Consider the following 14,256-nt stretch of genomic DNA (forward strand, 5'->3'; position numbering starts at 1 on the left):
CTAGATGTGAATTCAAATAACAGAAAGCAAACAAATCTCTATAAAAAGATAACAAAAACCCATGAGATAACTGCTTAAAATAACTCTCAAAAATTTTAGAGGAATTAAAATTCAACTTCCAAGATTGAACAAGCCACTGTAGAGCCAAAACACCGGCTGAAAAGTGACTTGAGAGAGCTATGAGCATTCCCATATTTTGATTCAAACAGATGTTCTATTTGAATCTCCTTGTTTATTGCTTCTATCACGAGATCATTTTTCCTCGTGTGTAACCTAGGGGTACCTCCCTCCCTAGTTGGACCTAAATTCCCCTCTTTACTTCACACCTTTACTTCTATCAAACCACCCTTTATCCACAGGTTACAAAAGCAGCAGCAACCTTCCTTCTTTCCTTCCTGTGGCAGAGAGACAAAGCCAGGACCTACCTTCCTTCACCTGCTGAGGACTCCCCTGCTCCCTGCCTCTTGATGAAACTGGTGGTGGCTCACCCTGCAAATCTGGGTTTTAGTGCTGCTGACTGACTGACAACTTATGGTAAAGCACAGATTTTTTCTGCCAACTCTGTAAAGACTGATCTTAAATACCTTCTTCTCCAAGACACTATAAAAGCAAAAGACCAAGGCATGTGCTATAGAAAGAACCTGCAATTGTTTAATACCTTATTCTAGGAGAAACTGAATACAAATCAAAGGGAAACAATAACAAAAGTCTCTGAGTAGCAGCCTAAGGGAGTAGATAGAAATACAGAGGACTTCTTACACAGAAATGCATCTTTTTGTCTCGTCTTTTCACATAGTGTGAAAGAGCAGTTATTTTTCCTTATCACCTTTTTGTGTACTGCTAGGAACGGGAAGAACAATAAAACAAAGAATTTAGGACAGGTTAAACTAGTCAATTCTGTTAGCCGTTGCAGGGCCAAACAGCTAAAAATCCAAAAGCCCCTTTGAAATCAGCAGCACAGACGATCTCAGAGCCAAACAATTCAAGCCTGCAACTTGCCAAACTAGCCGAGCAGAGACGAGCACTACTCCAACCAGCTCACTCTGTACAGAGCAAGGAGGTACAATGCAAGGGTGAGTGACACAAGAAAGAACATATAAAACAAAAGCAAAAGAACTGACAAGATAGGAAGGACAGCCATGTGGGAGAACGGGCAACATCAGGCTGACAAGGCAGTAATTCAAAAGCGTAGGATGTAACCTGGATAACACAAGAAATCAGAGGTATCTTTATAGAACAAAACAAAAAAAAAAAACCAAAAACCACAAGGACAAAAAACAAAAAACCAAACAAACAAAAAAAAAACCCCAGAAAATATGATAGTGGAAGAGAAACTTTCCCTTTTCCACACACCCTTTTAAGCTGTTCTGTTATATATACACGCATGGCACAGAGAGAAAACAGTCTAGTTATAAAGTACCATATTTGGCTCCTGAAATGATGCACAACTTGTAATTCTGTTTAAAATATCGATGCAAGTACAGTGACCTCATGCTATGAATACTTCCTAATTCAATTGATTTTTATTTTTTGTTTAATATTTTTTTTTTTAACCAACTGACATTGGACTGAAATACAAGTAGCAGAGCATGAAACAAGAATGATAAACATCTACCATTCCCACTGCCCTCCTAATCAAAGCTGCAGTTCCATGCGGCCGCTCTTAAGCCTCCCAGTCAATCTGTTTGTCAGATCCAGTCCATTGGTTTTACTATTACTCTATAGCAATGTCCAGCAGCCATTTAGATGCCTGCTACTGACCCATATCAACGAGATTCTTGATCCCATTTTCAGATATCTGGCAATTTAATTAAAAGAAAAAGAGATATACTCCAATACAAAATAATCCACAGAAGTCAGAGGCAGTCCTGCAAAACCCAACAAATATTTACATGCTCACTGAACAATGCATGCAAGAAACTGGAGATCGATACAAAGACTCCGCTGAAGAAGGTAATGTCTTACAGAGGAAGTAGGCTTTTCAGGAAAAGATAATTTCAGTTACTCTTTTTATTTAGGCAGCTAATTTTTTTATTTGGAGGAAGACATTTCAATGGGCATTTTCAGGTTTGAAAAGCTCGTCAAAAAAGGCATGACCACTTTAACACAACCAAGATGAAGTCTGTGAGACAAGTCTTTAAACCGGGACTTGAAACCTTTACTTCACAAAGAAGTTAAGCAGAATACACATGGACACACAAAGGTTTCTCTCCAGTAGCTTAATGAGATTGATTTTTAAAAGAGTTCTGAAGCCTACATCTTCCGAATCTTACCTATTTAGTGTTTTTAAGCATTTATAATCCACTGAAAAGAAATGCAGAGGTATAAACATCAGTTCTTTCCTTGTACACTTGTTCCTCTTGCAGATTCTGTATTTGCCTACAGAAGATTTTATACAGAAGTTACAAACCTTGCACAAAAAAACTTAACTGTTTTGAAAGTTCATTGCAATAATACAACTTCAGAATAGGAAAAAAAAAGGCAAAACAGTTATATTCTTTTACTGTAAACTCTGGGAAGTTATTTCATATTGACACATGACAATATTTTACACTACAAAGTAACTGTGAACAGTTTAAAAAAGAAAGCTATCACTGTAGATGGAAGTTAAAGAGCTCTGAAGAACAGTCTGCAATGTGAATATGGAAAACTATAAAAGTGTTAGCTTTCTGCATAAAAATAATTTTAATAGAAGTGCTTGATTCAGTACACTGTGAACCTCTATCAATCTGAAGGAACACTACGAGTCCAAGTACTAACAACAAGAAAAGACAAAAATGTGACCACCTCTTATTCACTGAATTCCTTTTCAAGTTTTGTTTTATGCACTAAGCTCAGCTTAGGGCACAAGCAATCCAGGAGGATCCTGGAATGTGTCGATGATAACTTTCTTCTCCAAGCGATCTAAGAGGCAATGAGAAGAGGTGCTATGCCGGATCTCATTCTCACCAACAAGGACAGACTGGTAGGGGATGTGAAAGCAAAGCGCAGCCATGGCTGCAGTGACATGCAATGGTGAAGTCCTTAGCACGGCGAGGAGGGCACAGACTACAGCTCACTACACCCTCAACTTCAGGAGAGCAGACTTCGGCCTCTTCCAGGATCTGCTTGGTAGAGCACCATGGGATAAAGCACTCAAGGGAAGAAGGGCCGAAGAAAGGTCGTTAATATCCAGGATCACCTCCTACAAGCTAAGGAGCTATGATGCTGACAAAGAAGTTGGGCAAAAATGCCAGGAGGTCTATACGGAGGAACAAGGAGTTCCTGCACCAACCTCAAATACAAAAAGGAAGCCTACAGAAGGTGGAAGCAAGAACAGGTAGCCTGGAAACAATATAAAGAAATTGTCCAAGCAGCCAGGGACCAGGTTAAGAAAGCTAATGGCCCAACAGAACAAAATCTGACCAAGAATGTTAAGAACAACAAGAAAAGCTTCTATAGGTGCATTGGTGATATAAGGAAGACTAGGGAGAATGTGGCCCCCCTCCTGAAGGAAACAGGACATCTGGTTACCTGGGATATGGAGAAGGCTGAGGTACTCAACAACTTTTCTGCCTCAGTCTTCATTGGCAAGGGCTCAAGCCACACTGCCCAAGTTACAGAAGGCAACGGCAGGAACTGGGAGAATGAAGAACCACTCACTGTAGGAAAAGATTGGGTTCAGGACCATCTAAGGAACATGAAGAAGCACAAGTCCATAAGACCTCACGAAATGCAGCCACAGGTCCTGAGGGAACTGGCAGACAAAGTTGCTAAATCACTATTCATCATATTTGAGAAGTTGGAGCAGTTCTGCAAACTTCAGACTGACTGGAAAAGGGGAAATGTAACTCCCAGATTTAAAAAGGGGGAAAAAAAAAAGACCTGGGGAACTACAGGTCAGTCAGTCTCACCTCTGTGCCTGGCAAGATCGTAGAGCAGATCCTTCTGGAAACTATGCTAAAAGGACATGGAAAATAAAGTGGTGATTTGTGACAGCTAATATAGGTTCACTAAGGGAAAATCACGCCTGACAAATTCGGTGACATTCTACAACAGGATTATAGCACCGGTGGATAAGGGACAAGCAACTGACATAATCTACCTGGACTAGTGCAAAGCATTCAACAATGTCCCACATGACATCCTTGCCTCCAAATTGGAAAGACACAGATTTGATGGATTGGCCACTCAGTGGATAAAGAATTGGTTGGATGGTCACACTAAAAGAGCTGCAGTCAACAGCTCAATATCTAAATAGAGATTAGTGACGAGAGGCTTTCCACAGGGGTCAGTACTGGGACCAGTATTATTTAATGTCTTTGTCAGTGACACAGATAGTGGGATTGAGGGCACCCTCAGCAAGTTTGCTGACAACACTGAGGTTTTTTGCCTACATTACTACCTCTAAAATTTCGTTTAACATACATTTGAAAGCATAACATGCCCGAGTCCTACAAAGAGAAATCTGGAAATCTGTACATTTTCAGCAAGCTCTTCCCATTGACATTGTTAGACTTTAGATGAGAACCTGAAAATAAAATTATATTTTTCTATTACTGTTTTATATTCATGCCTCCTTCTTTCACTCAACTCACCTTCAGGTTTACCTGTTCACATAAAATAACTCGTCTCAAAAAGGTCAGCTCTGCCACATATTCTAGCACCCTGAAGGGGCTTTTTCCCTCCAGTACCAACCAGCACCAAGAACCATGTGGCTGGCCTTGTCACCAACAGCTTTACTTCACAGAACTGGGAAATATACTCTCAAGTCAATCAAGACTACCATGCTTTGTTTCATCAATCTTTCATTATTTTGACTATGGAAATTGAAGCTGCACCTGGTCATAACTTTCCCCATCTCAGCGTTATTCTTCCAAAGGCACTCAAAGCTTCCCCGCTACTAAGCCAGTATGTTTGGCATCTCTATCAGTTTGTAGGCACTCAGAGCCACACTTCAACCTACATCAATACACTTTCACAACTGACATATAACTGTATTAATGCAGCACTTCTAAAATGTCTGAAATCCACCTTACAGCAAGCATTTTCTAACAGATTACTAATTTTTAAATAAAAGGAGAGATTTAAGACATTAAGTTTGCCCCATTAATTTAAAGTTAATCTGCTCACTCCTTTTTCTAAGATGACTTCAAGCTGTGGCCAAACTCCAAATCTTTGCATATGAGGCCACGTAACAGAAAGCTTCCTAGTAGAAACAAAGTCCTCAGAGTTTGAAGATAAAACGCCCTCTTACAAGAGCCCACTTTAAATTTTTTGTTAATAAATATTTATATCAACCACTGATCATGTAACAGACCACAAGTATTTCGAGAGTCACTGGTCTTGTCACTCTAGAATTTGTTCTGGAAGACTCATGCCGTCTTGAATGAAATCCCCAAATAGTTCTGTTGTTAATGTTTTGCCCCTAAATTAGTAGTTGTTTCATGGCTGAATCATTTTATCATAACAGCAGTCCAAATTAGACCCTTAATTCATACAATCAGCCTGCTACTGTGTTTTAAAACCTTGTTCAGCACTGGTAGAACTTTGAAGGGCTTTTAAGTCACCTTCTAAGGCAATCAGGAACATGAAGGCATCCAATACAGTTCAGCATTAGAAGTTTAGGTTACTATACTTCCGTAGAACAGCAGCGAGTTGAATACAACAATAAATACATTAAAGAATACAGGCTTCCTTGCTTTCATCATGCCTCATTCTGTACAGAGAGCAGCAAAGTCTTTTCATTATTAGCTCAATTTCCTACAATGGCTGCACCAAACTCTGCGAGGAAATCCTTTACTCTTGCTGACTTAGAAGGCAACATATGAAAACTGCCAACACTCCTGAAGGGAGAAATCACTCAGTTCAACCAGCTCTCTATATTTTCCATTGAGCTCCTCCATAATCAGTAGAGCTGAGCTGGCAGAGATTTTTTTCTTCCTCCATAAAGTGTTCTCCATAAAAAAAAAAAAAAAAAATATTAAAAAGTCAAGAGCCAGGTCACAATTTTATTCCTGTTTTTGCCACTGTCTGGGCGCACAGATTTAATCTTTGGCTGCATAATGGCATTACACAGCAATTTTTCCCACTCACACAGTAACTTTTCCCATTTCACCTCAAATTAATGCATGCACCAAAGAATTTATTTTAAGCAATATTCTTTTCAAGGGGATTGGAAATTCTTCTGGTTCTCTTCTAGGTAGCTAGATAATAGAGATTTTAAAGCATTTTAATAACATGGGAGAGTTACAACAGCTACTCTGTCTTATAACACAGTACAGGCCTAGGGATGCTACTCACACGTTCACTCTTTCCTCGTCTGGCTTTTCTCTGCCTGGCTCCTGCATAAAGAAGAGATAGCTCCTTCATTTTAAAGAATTAGATAGTGTATTTTCCAGAACACAATATGAGAAGAAGCCAAAAACCTACCCCAAAATCATATAACCAGCTACATTAAAAAGGAAGCAGTCTGCATGAAAGGAACAAGCAAATTTGACAGGGTAGATCACTAAGTTCTCTTCCAGGCAACTACAAGAACTGCTGCTCAGGTGATTATTTTGATAATGTGCACTCTCTCTCAAAAGTATGTCTCAAAACTTACTAAGCTTCACAGTTATCTGCAACTTACAATAATGGGTGAATACGAACAAGTAACTCCTGACTGAATTAGTGTTGACTACTTTATCAATAATAGCAATTAATGGTAAACATGAGTTCTAGTAATTTTCTTTTCAGTCTCCAGCAAGGCAACCTGCTGAGGTTTACTGCAGCAGCTTCAAAAGTCTGAAGACAGGGCTAATCTTTGGTTCAAAAGTTTTTTACAGTTGTGACAACCCTGATGCTGAAAAGTTCTGTCCTTGTCAATTACTTGTCTGCTACACTGGGGAGGGAGGGAAAATCTCACAGGAGACAAGTACAGTGCAAAAAGGAGAGTTGCTAGATATTGCCAGAAGTTAAGACAAGTTATTTTTAAATGCATAGAAAAAAAGAGCAGACAGCATTACTGTCTAAATAAAGTTGGATCTCATCAGACTAACTTCCCTCTAAAATACAGTAATTGACTTCAAACAGGAATGGTAGGAAGGAAGTGCTTTTCTTAAAAAAGTCAAGAAGTATGACTTCAGACAGTATTTCCAATTAGTGTCGTAAGCCAAAAAATACCGCAGTCTGGAAAAAAAAATGTATCAGGGCAGAAATCCCTGGAAAGCAATTCTGAGAGTTCTGTCCGTCAAGAGGTTTATTACAATGGGATTTAATTCTACTCAATGTTTGCATTGACAACGTGGACACCGAATACAAAACAGATCTATTAAATATGCCAATGGTGAAAAGTTAGGAAGGACAAAAATAAAATTTAAATCAATATTACAAATTAAAGAACCTGACAGAAGAGGAATGAAATCCAGTGGGGACAAGCACAAAGCTCACATAAGATGGACAATGGGAAATACAAGTAGTAGTCTTTTAAGAAAATGAATAGTGTCTAAATCCCAAGAAGAACAGTCAACGTTAGGTGACTTTAAAATAGGCAAACACCACTGAAGCGCACAACCACAAGAATGACTTTTGCTCCACTTTGTACTACACTAACAAATGAAATATCAAAGCACCACATTGCAAGAAAGCAACTGGCACAAATCCGAAGAGGAAGAACACTAGGAACGGCCTACAAAAAATAAAGAATGAACTGGATTTGGTTATGTTTTAAGAAGGGAAGATGGAAAGAGGACCTCCTAAGAACCAAACTAGTAGGCTACTGCAGAGACAAGGGTATCAAATTTGTTCTCAGTTTCTCAAAACACAGAAGATGCAATGGACCTAGAACTGAAGTTAGTAAGATTTGCACTAGGCAATGGGGGGATACAACATCACTTTCCATTAGCAAGGACATGGTTCCTTTAAAGCATCTAACAATGGAGACAGTGAAGGAAGTAAAAAAACCTACACTGTCAGCAGCAGAACGTCAGGGAATTGTTTAATCCTTATTGTTCCTTACATTATGAAAAAATCCTTCATAGAGCTTAGTGGCTCAAACATTCATTTCAGTAGAAGATACTAAGGTGTGGTAAAGAATTTGTGCTTTTTTTCAGTTTAAGCATTTGTGGCTTTTTATTGTACTCTTCCTACTACCTTCAGCATAGTCTTAATTTTCAATTTACCCTCTTACATTCTTATGATGATCAAAGTTACCATGGCTGCAAAGAATCAAGTCCATCTTATGCCCCATTATTGCTACAGCTTTAAAAACACTAAATAGGCAAATAAAGAACTGCATAAGAAAAAGGAATCCTGCGAATAATTTCTATTCAACTCTCCCAATTCTATCCCTCATGGGTTTGCTGCTGATTTATACTTCCATAGAATAATGGAGCACACAGTAAGTTAAACAGACATGAGGAAGTGGAGAGTATAATGAAGGCAAATTAATGAAAATCAATAGTTTTGAAGACTAAACTGTGCTGATAATAAAGCTCATGGGGTTTGCAGAATTAGACCAATTTCACTGTTTCGTATAAGAAAATTAGACAACACTTTCAATGCAGCATTCACTCAAGTGTGTAGTTCAAAAGATTACCTTCCTAATTTAATCAAACTTTCAATAAATAACAATGAATAATTATTAATTATATTGCAGGCACAGCCACAGGGGACAATATGTGCCCTGATCAGGATTTCTAAGGTCTCCGCTCAATCAACTTTAGTCCTCTCAGTCCCTCATACATTGAGAAGGTAGGCAAAGCAAGCCCCACACACAACAGGTTTTACTTGGTAAACTAACAGAGGCAGACTAACAGTTTGAACAGTATTTTGCAACATCAGATGTGGAATTCTTCTCATCTAGTTTTAGACAAAGTACTAATTATCCATTCCAGGCTTCCCTTGTAATCAGTGAAAGGAAGAACTGCCCCTCCAGAAGACTATTTAGAAGGTCTCAGATATGTCTCAGACCTATTAAGTCACACGGACGTAAAGGTCCACTGACATCAAAATTAGAGCTGGTGCCTGGCCTTGAAAGAGTTAAAATTGCTGCAGCACAGCAGCAACTTCTGCCCTGTGTTCTTTCTTGGGATTCAACACTTCAAAATGCAAGCATCAGAAAGAGGACAAAGTGAGATAAAGTCTCTTCAAAACCCTGATGCATTTCAGCAGAACATCTTTAAACACTCTGCCCGCGAAAGACAAAGAAACCAGGGTGAGGTGAGACAGTGCTCCACACCTTCTAAGACCCTTAGGACCATCATCCACTCCTTCCTTTCCCTACCACCTAGACCCTTCGTAAATTCTAATTATAGTTTCTTCATGAACACTAGAATTCTAAATAGCTGCGATAAAAGGTAGTACTTTAAATTACTCGTAACAAAATAGCAAAGAGAATATTTCCAAGAGCAACTTGTTTAATTTTTACTTATTATTACCAGCTCTCCAAGAAGCAAACTTTCAGGATAAGGAGATTTATCCTCTAAATCCCTATTCCCTCTATTTAGTAAAAGACAGTCTGTGTATATGGAGATCTAAAAGAACAGATTATATTAACAACCTGCTATGAGGAGAAAAAAAGAATCTGAAATACACTTATCATCCTTACTGCATCAAATATTGGGCACAAGAGATCAAACACCTTGGTACCAAATTCATAAAATGGTTTGTCCTGCTGCTCTCCTACTCACAAAAGAAAATCCATCGTCTGATGTTCAACCAATTTAGACTAATTTTCTGACTCCACAGCTGGAAGGTAGAAGAGAAAAGTTGAGCTATTCAAGGAAGTCTAACACCTCAAATACATTCAGAAGCTTTAATGGATGACTTAAAAATAATCAGTATGCTTTAGGCTCATATGCTAGTTTCTTGCTTATTTTAGGTACACAGTCTCCTCATTCTGAATTCTCTGTTCAGACATTAAAAAAAAAGACTCAGACGCATGCCTGTAATAGTACAGTCCTCCAGCAAAGTATTTTAGGCTCAATTCCAACTTCATGACAGCAGAGATAATCTGTATTTTGGGGTTATCAGATTTATTGTAGAGCTCCTTGAAAAAAATTAAGTCAAGCCACACAAATATAAAAAGAAAACAAATGGGAAAAACAAAAAGGCGTCTGCCCTGCACAGGATATAACACAAGAAGGAAGGAGTATTAGAACAATGCAACGAATAATTATTCACAGCACTTCTCACTTGCATAACCATGAATCAAGAAGTGCAATGTCACACTAAAAAAGTCATTCATTAACTAAACAAAAAAAAAATTAAGAAAACACTCTTCAGCTATAATGGTGAAATGTCACTACTTGTCATTTTTCAATCAAAATAATTACTAATTATGCACCGAACAACCACTATAACCTGCTTTATAATTGAACTCAAAGTTTTAGATTTACTCAATATAATCGTGGTTTTTATTTAAAAGCACCGAAGCCACTACTTCAATTTTACTGCCTACTTGTAATCTTTGCAATTCAATTTAATGCTCAGTTATTTACCTAATCATATTCTTCATGACTGAAGAAAAGAAGACTTAAGTGACAGATTATGTGTTCTCAGCCATTTCTACAAGTACTACTCTTCCTCCTTATCTTCTTGGTTTACATTACCATTTTACTGAATATTCCTTGAAACTAAGCAGTTACTACAGAGTCACATTATCACTGAAAATATTCAGCATTTCTCTTCCACTGGCACACAGACCTTTAGACTTTGTCTTCAACTAAACATCTTCCACACATTTATATGAATAACCTTAAGAGTGTTCTGCAAGTTAAGCCCAAGTCCACAAGAAGTGACAATAAATTAAAATTACAGCGACCGAGTCACGCCGAATGTGAGTAGCTCTGCGGTATGGGAGAGGACATCAAAGGCCCATCAAATAATCTTCAAACTGTTCAACAGCAACAACAATTAACTCTGTTGTCTTGATGAATAGGCCCTGTGAAGAGGAGCAACTGTACTAAATGACAAGACACAAAATACAGAGCGTGAGTGGACCTACTGAAAATTTGAAGATTGCAGACTCATAAAATTAAGGTGGATAACAAAACGAAAGAACATAACTCATCTGAAAAAACACATAACTAAAAAAAAAATTTTTCCCTAAATATTTTACAGACATTAAAGTTACAATCATGACAATGCAAAGGTTTAAGACAGAATTCAGAACTTTTTACTACACATGCTCAAAATCTATCGTATAAATGAACGCAAAATTCAATATTACCCTGAAAATCTGATTTAGGGGTAAATAAATTGGGGAAAAAAAACCACAAAACTTACTGAATGACCTAGAGCTATCTTCTACTGAGATTACCTGTCTGACAATTTTTCCATTTTGAAAACAGAAAAGACCTTATGCAAGAGACAACAAAAGCGCAGTTAAGAGATAACTCGCAGAGGCAGCAGGCACACAAGATTCAGAAGTCTTCCACTGTCATCAGGTCATCCAAAAAACATTACACCGCAATTTCTGCTAGCGTTGCGTTGCATGCACGGAGCCTGGCAAACGCTGCCTCCTGACTTTTCAGCTAGCACATAATATCACTACACAACAGGAGGCAGAGAAGCAGTTTATCTGGCCAACAACAGCGTAAAAATAGAGTTTAAGGGCTTCTAGATACTTCAAACTCCACCGTTGGGACCGTTCAGCAGTTGTGGCCGTGCAGGATTCTGCACAAGGACTCTCCTTCTGCAGAAGGGTGTAGTGTTTGTTAAAAGCAAGTTTCAAAAGGACAAACAGATAGGAAAAAACTTGCATTAAAAGGAGCAGAGTTTATTTTCTCCGGCTCTAACCTGCGCAAAAGGCAGCTGCACCGGTGCTGCGCTGCGTGGAGGCAGGAATTGGAGGCAGGAATTGGAGGAGAAGGGAACGCATTACCGGTAAGGAAACAGCCCGAGCTGCACCTCCCTGCCCCGGGAGACAAGGCTTTGCTTGTCCCGTTTGCTTCTTCACGAAGAGGGCAGCGGACAATTCTGGCCGAACAGCCAGGGAGAAGCACCCACTTCCAGGGAGCCTTCCCACCGCGCCGGGAACGGCGGTATCAGCCTTCGAACGGGTGGAAACCAAGTCCAACAGGCGCGACCTTGGAGCACGCGTGGGCAGCGCCCGCCCCGAGGGAGCTTCCCTCCAGCTCCCGGTCCCCCCGCAGCCCGCATAGACCCCAGGATGCCGTTCCCAACCTGGGACCCGCTTTCAAGAGCCTTCCCACCGTGCTGGGAAAGGTGGCATCAGACTTGGAGCGGACGGAAACCAAGTCCCAAAGGCGAGACCTTCAACCACGCGTGTTGCCCTGCGGGATTCTCCCCGCCAGCCCTGCAGCCCGCACCGAACCGCGGGTGATTTTACTGTGGGCAGGACCCGCTTCCAGAAAGCCTTCCCCCCGCGCTGGGAAAAGTGGAATCAGACTTCGAGCGGATGGAAACCAAGCCCCACGTGCGAACCTTCGAGCACGCGTGGCCAGCGCCCTCCGGGATTCTCCCGCGCCAGCTCCGCAGCCCGCACTGACCCGAGGATGCGGTTACCGGCCCGGGACGCGCTTCCAGGAGCCTTCCCACCGCGCTGGGAAAAGTGGGATCAGACTTCGAGCAGGTGGAAACCAAGCCCCACAGGCGAGACTTTCAACGACGCGTGGGATACTGCCCTGCGGGATGCTCCCCCGCCTGCCCTGCAGCCCGCACTGACCCGCAGGTGCGCGGGATCCGCTTCCAGCAAGCCTTCCCACCGCACTGGGAAAAGTGGGATCGGGCTTGGAACGGGTGGAAACCAAGCCCCACAGGGGAGACTTTCGAGCACGCGTGACCAGCGCCCTGCGGGATTCCCCCCCGCCTGCCCTGCAGCCCGCACTGACCCACAGGTGCACGGGACGTACTTCCGCGCTGGGAAAAGCGGGATCAGACTTAGAAGGGGTGGAAACCAAGCCCCACAGGCGACACCCTGTAGCCCGCGTGGTCGGCGCCCGCCCCGGGGGAGCTGCCCCCCGGTGCCCCGCACTGACCTGAGGGTGCGGTTCCCAGCCCAGCCGCGGCGCTCCATGGCTGCGGGCACGCAGCTGGTGAGCTCGGTCCAGTCGGCGTGCAGCCCACAGCTCCAGCCGGTGGAGAAGCGGGAGAAGAGCCAGGTGTCCTTGTCGCCGCCCGGGCGGTGGCAGGCGCACTTCTTCTGCCCGGCTCGGCAGTAACAGGGCTGCTCCAGGCGGATGTTGCGCACCAGGTGCCGCCCGAAGGTTGTGCCTCCCGTCTTCTGGATGTGCAGGAAGACGATCACGTCGCGGCCCCGCATGTCGAACCGCACCCGCCGGCACAGCTCCCCACGCGCGAACGGGAACTTGGCCGCCACCCGCGGCAGCGCTGCCACCACCTCCTCCTCCGCGGCTCCCATCGCCTCCTCCTCCTCCTCCCGTTCGGCCGGGCTCCCCCCGCGGCGTGCGGCGGAGCCCGGCGGGCGGCGAGGGCAGGCGGCGCCGGGGCAGGCGGGTGACACGTATTGGTACACGATGAGCAAGAAGAGCAGCGCCAGGAGCGGCGGCAGCAGCCACCTGTTGAAGCGCTCGTCCATGGCGATGCGCGGGGCTCAGGCGCTGCCGGGCGCTGCTGCTGCCGGGGCGCTCGGATCCCGCAGCCGAGGGGCGCCCGGCTCCCTCCCCGACCACGGCATGGTCCTCGCCGGCGGCGGGGCTGCTGCTCCCTTAGCGCAGCTCAGTTCAGCATCTCAGCTCAGAGCATCTCAGCTCAGCGCATCTCAGCTTAGAGCATCACAGCTCAGCGCATCTCAGCTCAGCGCATCTCAGCTCAGCGCATCTCGCTCAGAGCATCTCAGCTCAGAGCATCTCAGCTCAGAGCATCTCAGCATCACAGCTCAGCTCAGCATCTCAGCTCAGCGCATCTCAGCTCAGCGCATCTCAGCTCAGCGCATCTCAGCTCAGAGCATCTCAGCATCACAGCTCAGCGCATCTCAGCGCATCTCAGCGCATCTCAGAGCATCTCAGCTCAGCATCTCAGCTCAGCATCTCAGCTCAGCATCTCAGCGCAGCTCAGAGCATCCCCATCGCGGGCGCCCGCTCCTCCCCGCTCCCGGCGGCGGGGAAGCGTGGCACGCCGCTCCCGGAGCAGCAGCAGCAGCAGCAACAGCAGCATCACCCGAATCGGCTCCGCCGGCAACTCTCCAGCCCAAACGCACCGCTCGGCCCCCCGCGGGGCGGGTCAGCCCCGCCCGCCAGCCAATGGCAGCGAAGCCGGCGGCCCCAGCAGCCAATGGGAGGGCTCAGCGCGCCGCCTTTGTGGCCAATGAGA

At 43.4% G+C, this 14,256-nt stretch overlaps 1 protein-coding gene across 1 annotated transcript in view; it reads right to left on the reverse strand.

Moving 5' to 3' along the window:
- HS6ST3 (heparan sulfate 6-O-sulfotransferase 3) overlaps positions 1–13,759 on the reverse strand; it is a 298,793-nt gene extending 285,034 nt beyond the window's left edge. Inside the window, exon 1 of the mRNA XM_054056863.1 lies at positions 12,963–13,759. Coding sequence (XP_053912838.1) covers positions 12,963–13,522 — 560 coding nt within the window. The 5' untranslated portion in view covers positions 13,523–13,759. The remainder of the gene's footprint in view (positions 1–12,962) is intronic.
- Between the last annotated feature and the right edge of the window lie 497 nt (positions 13,760–14,256).

This window comes from Cuculus canorus, chromosome 1 (genome assembly GCF_017976375.1).
Source record: "Cuculus canorus isolate bCucCan1 chromosome 1, bCucCan1.pri, whole genome shotgun sequence".
NCBI classification, from domain to species: Eukaryota; Metazoa; Chordata; class Aves; order Cuculiformes; family Cuculidae; genus Cuculus; species Cuculus canorus.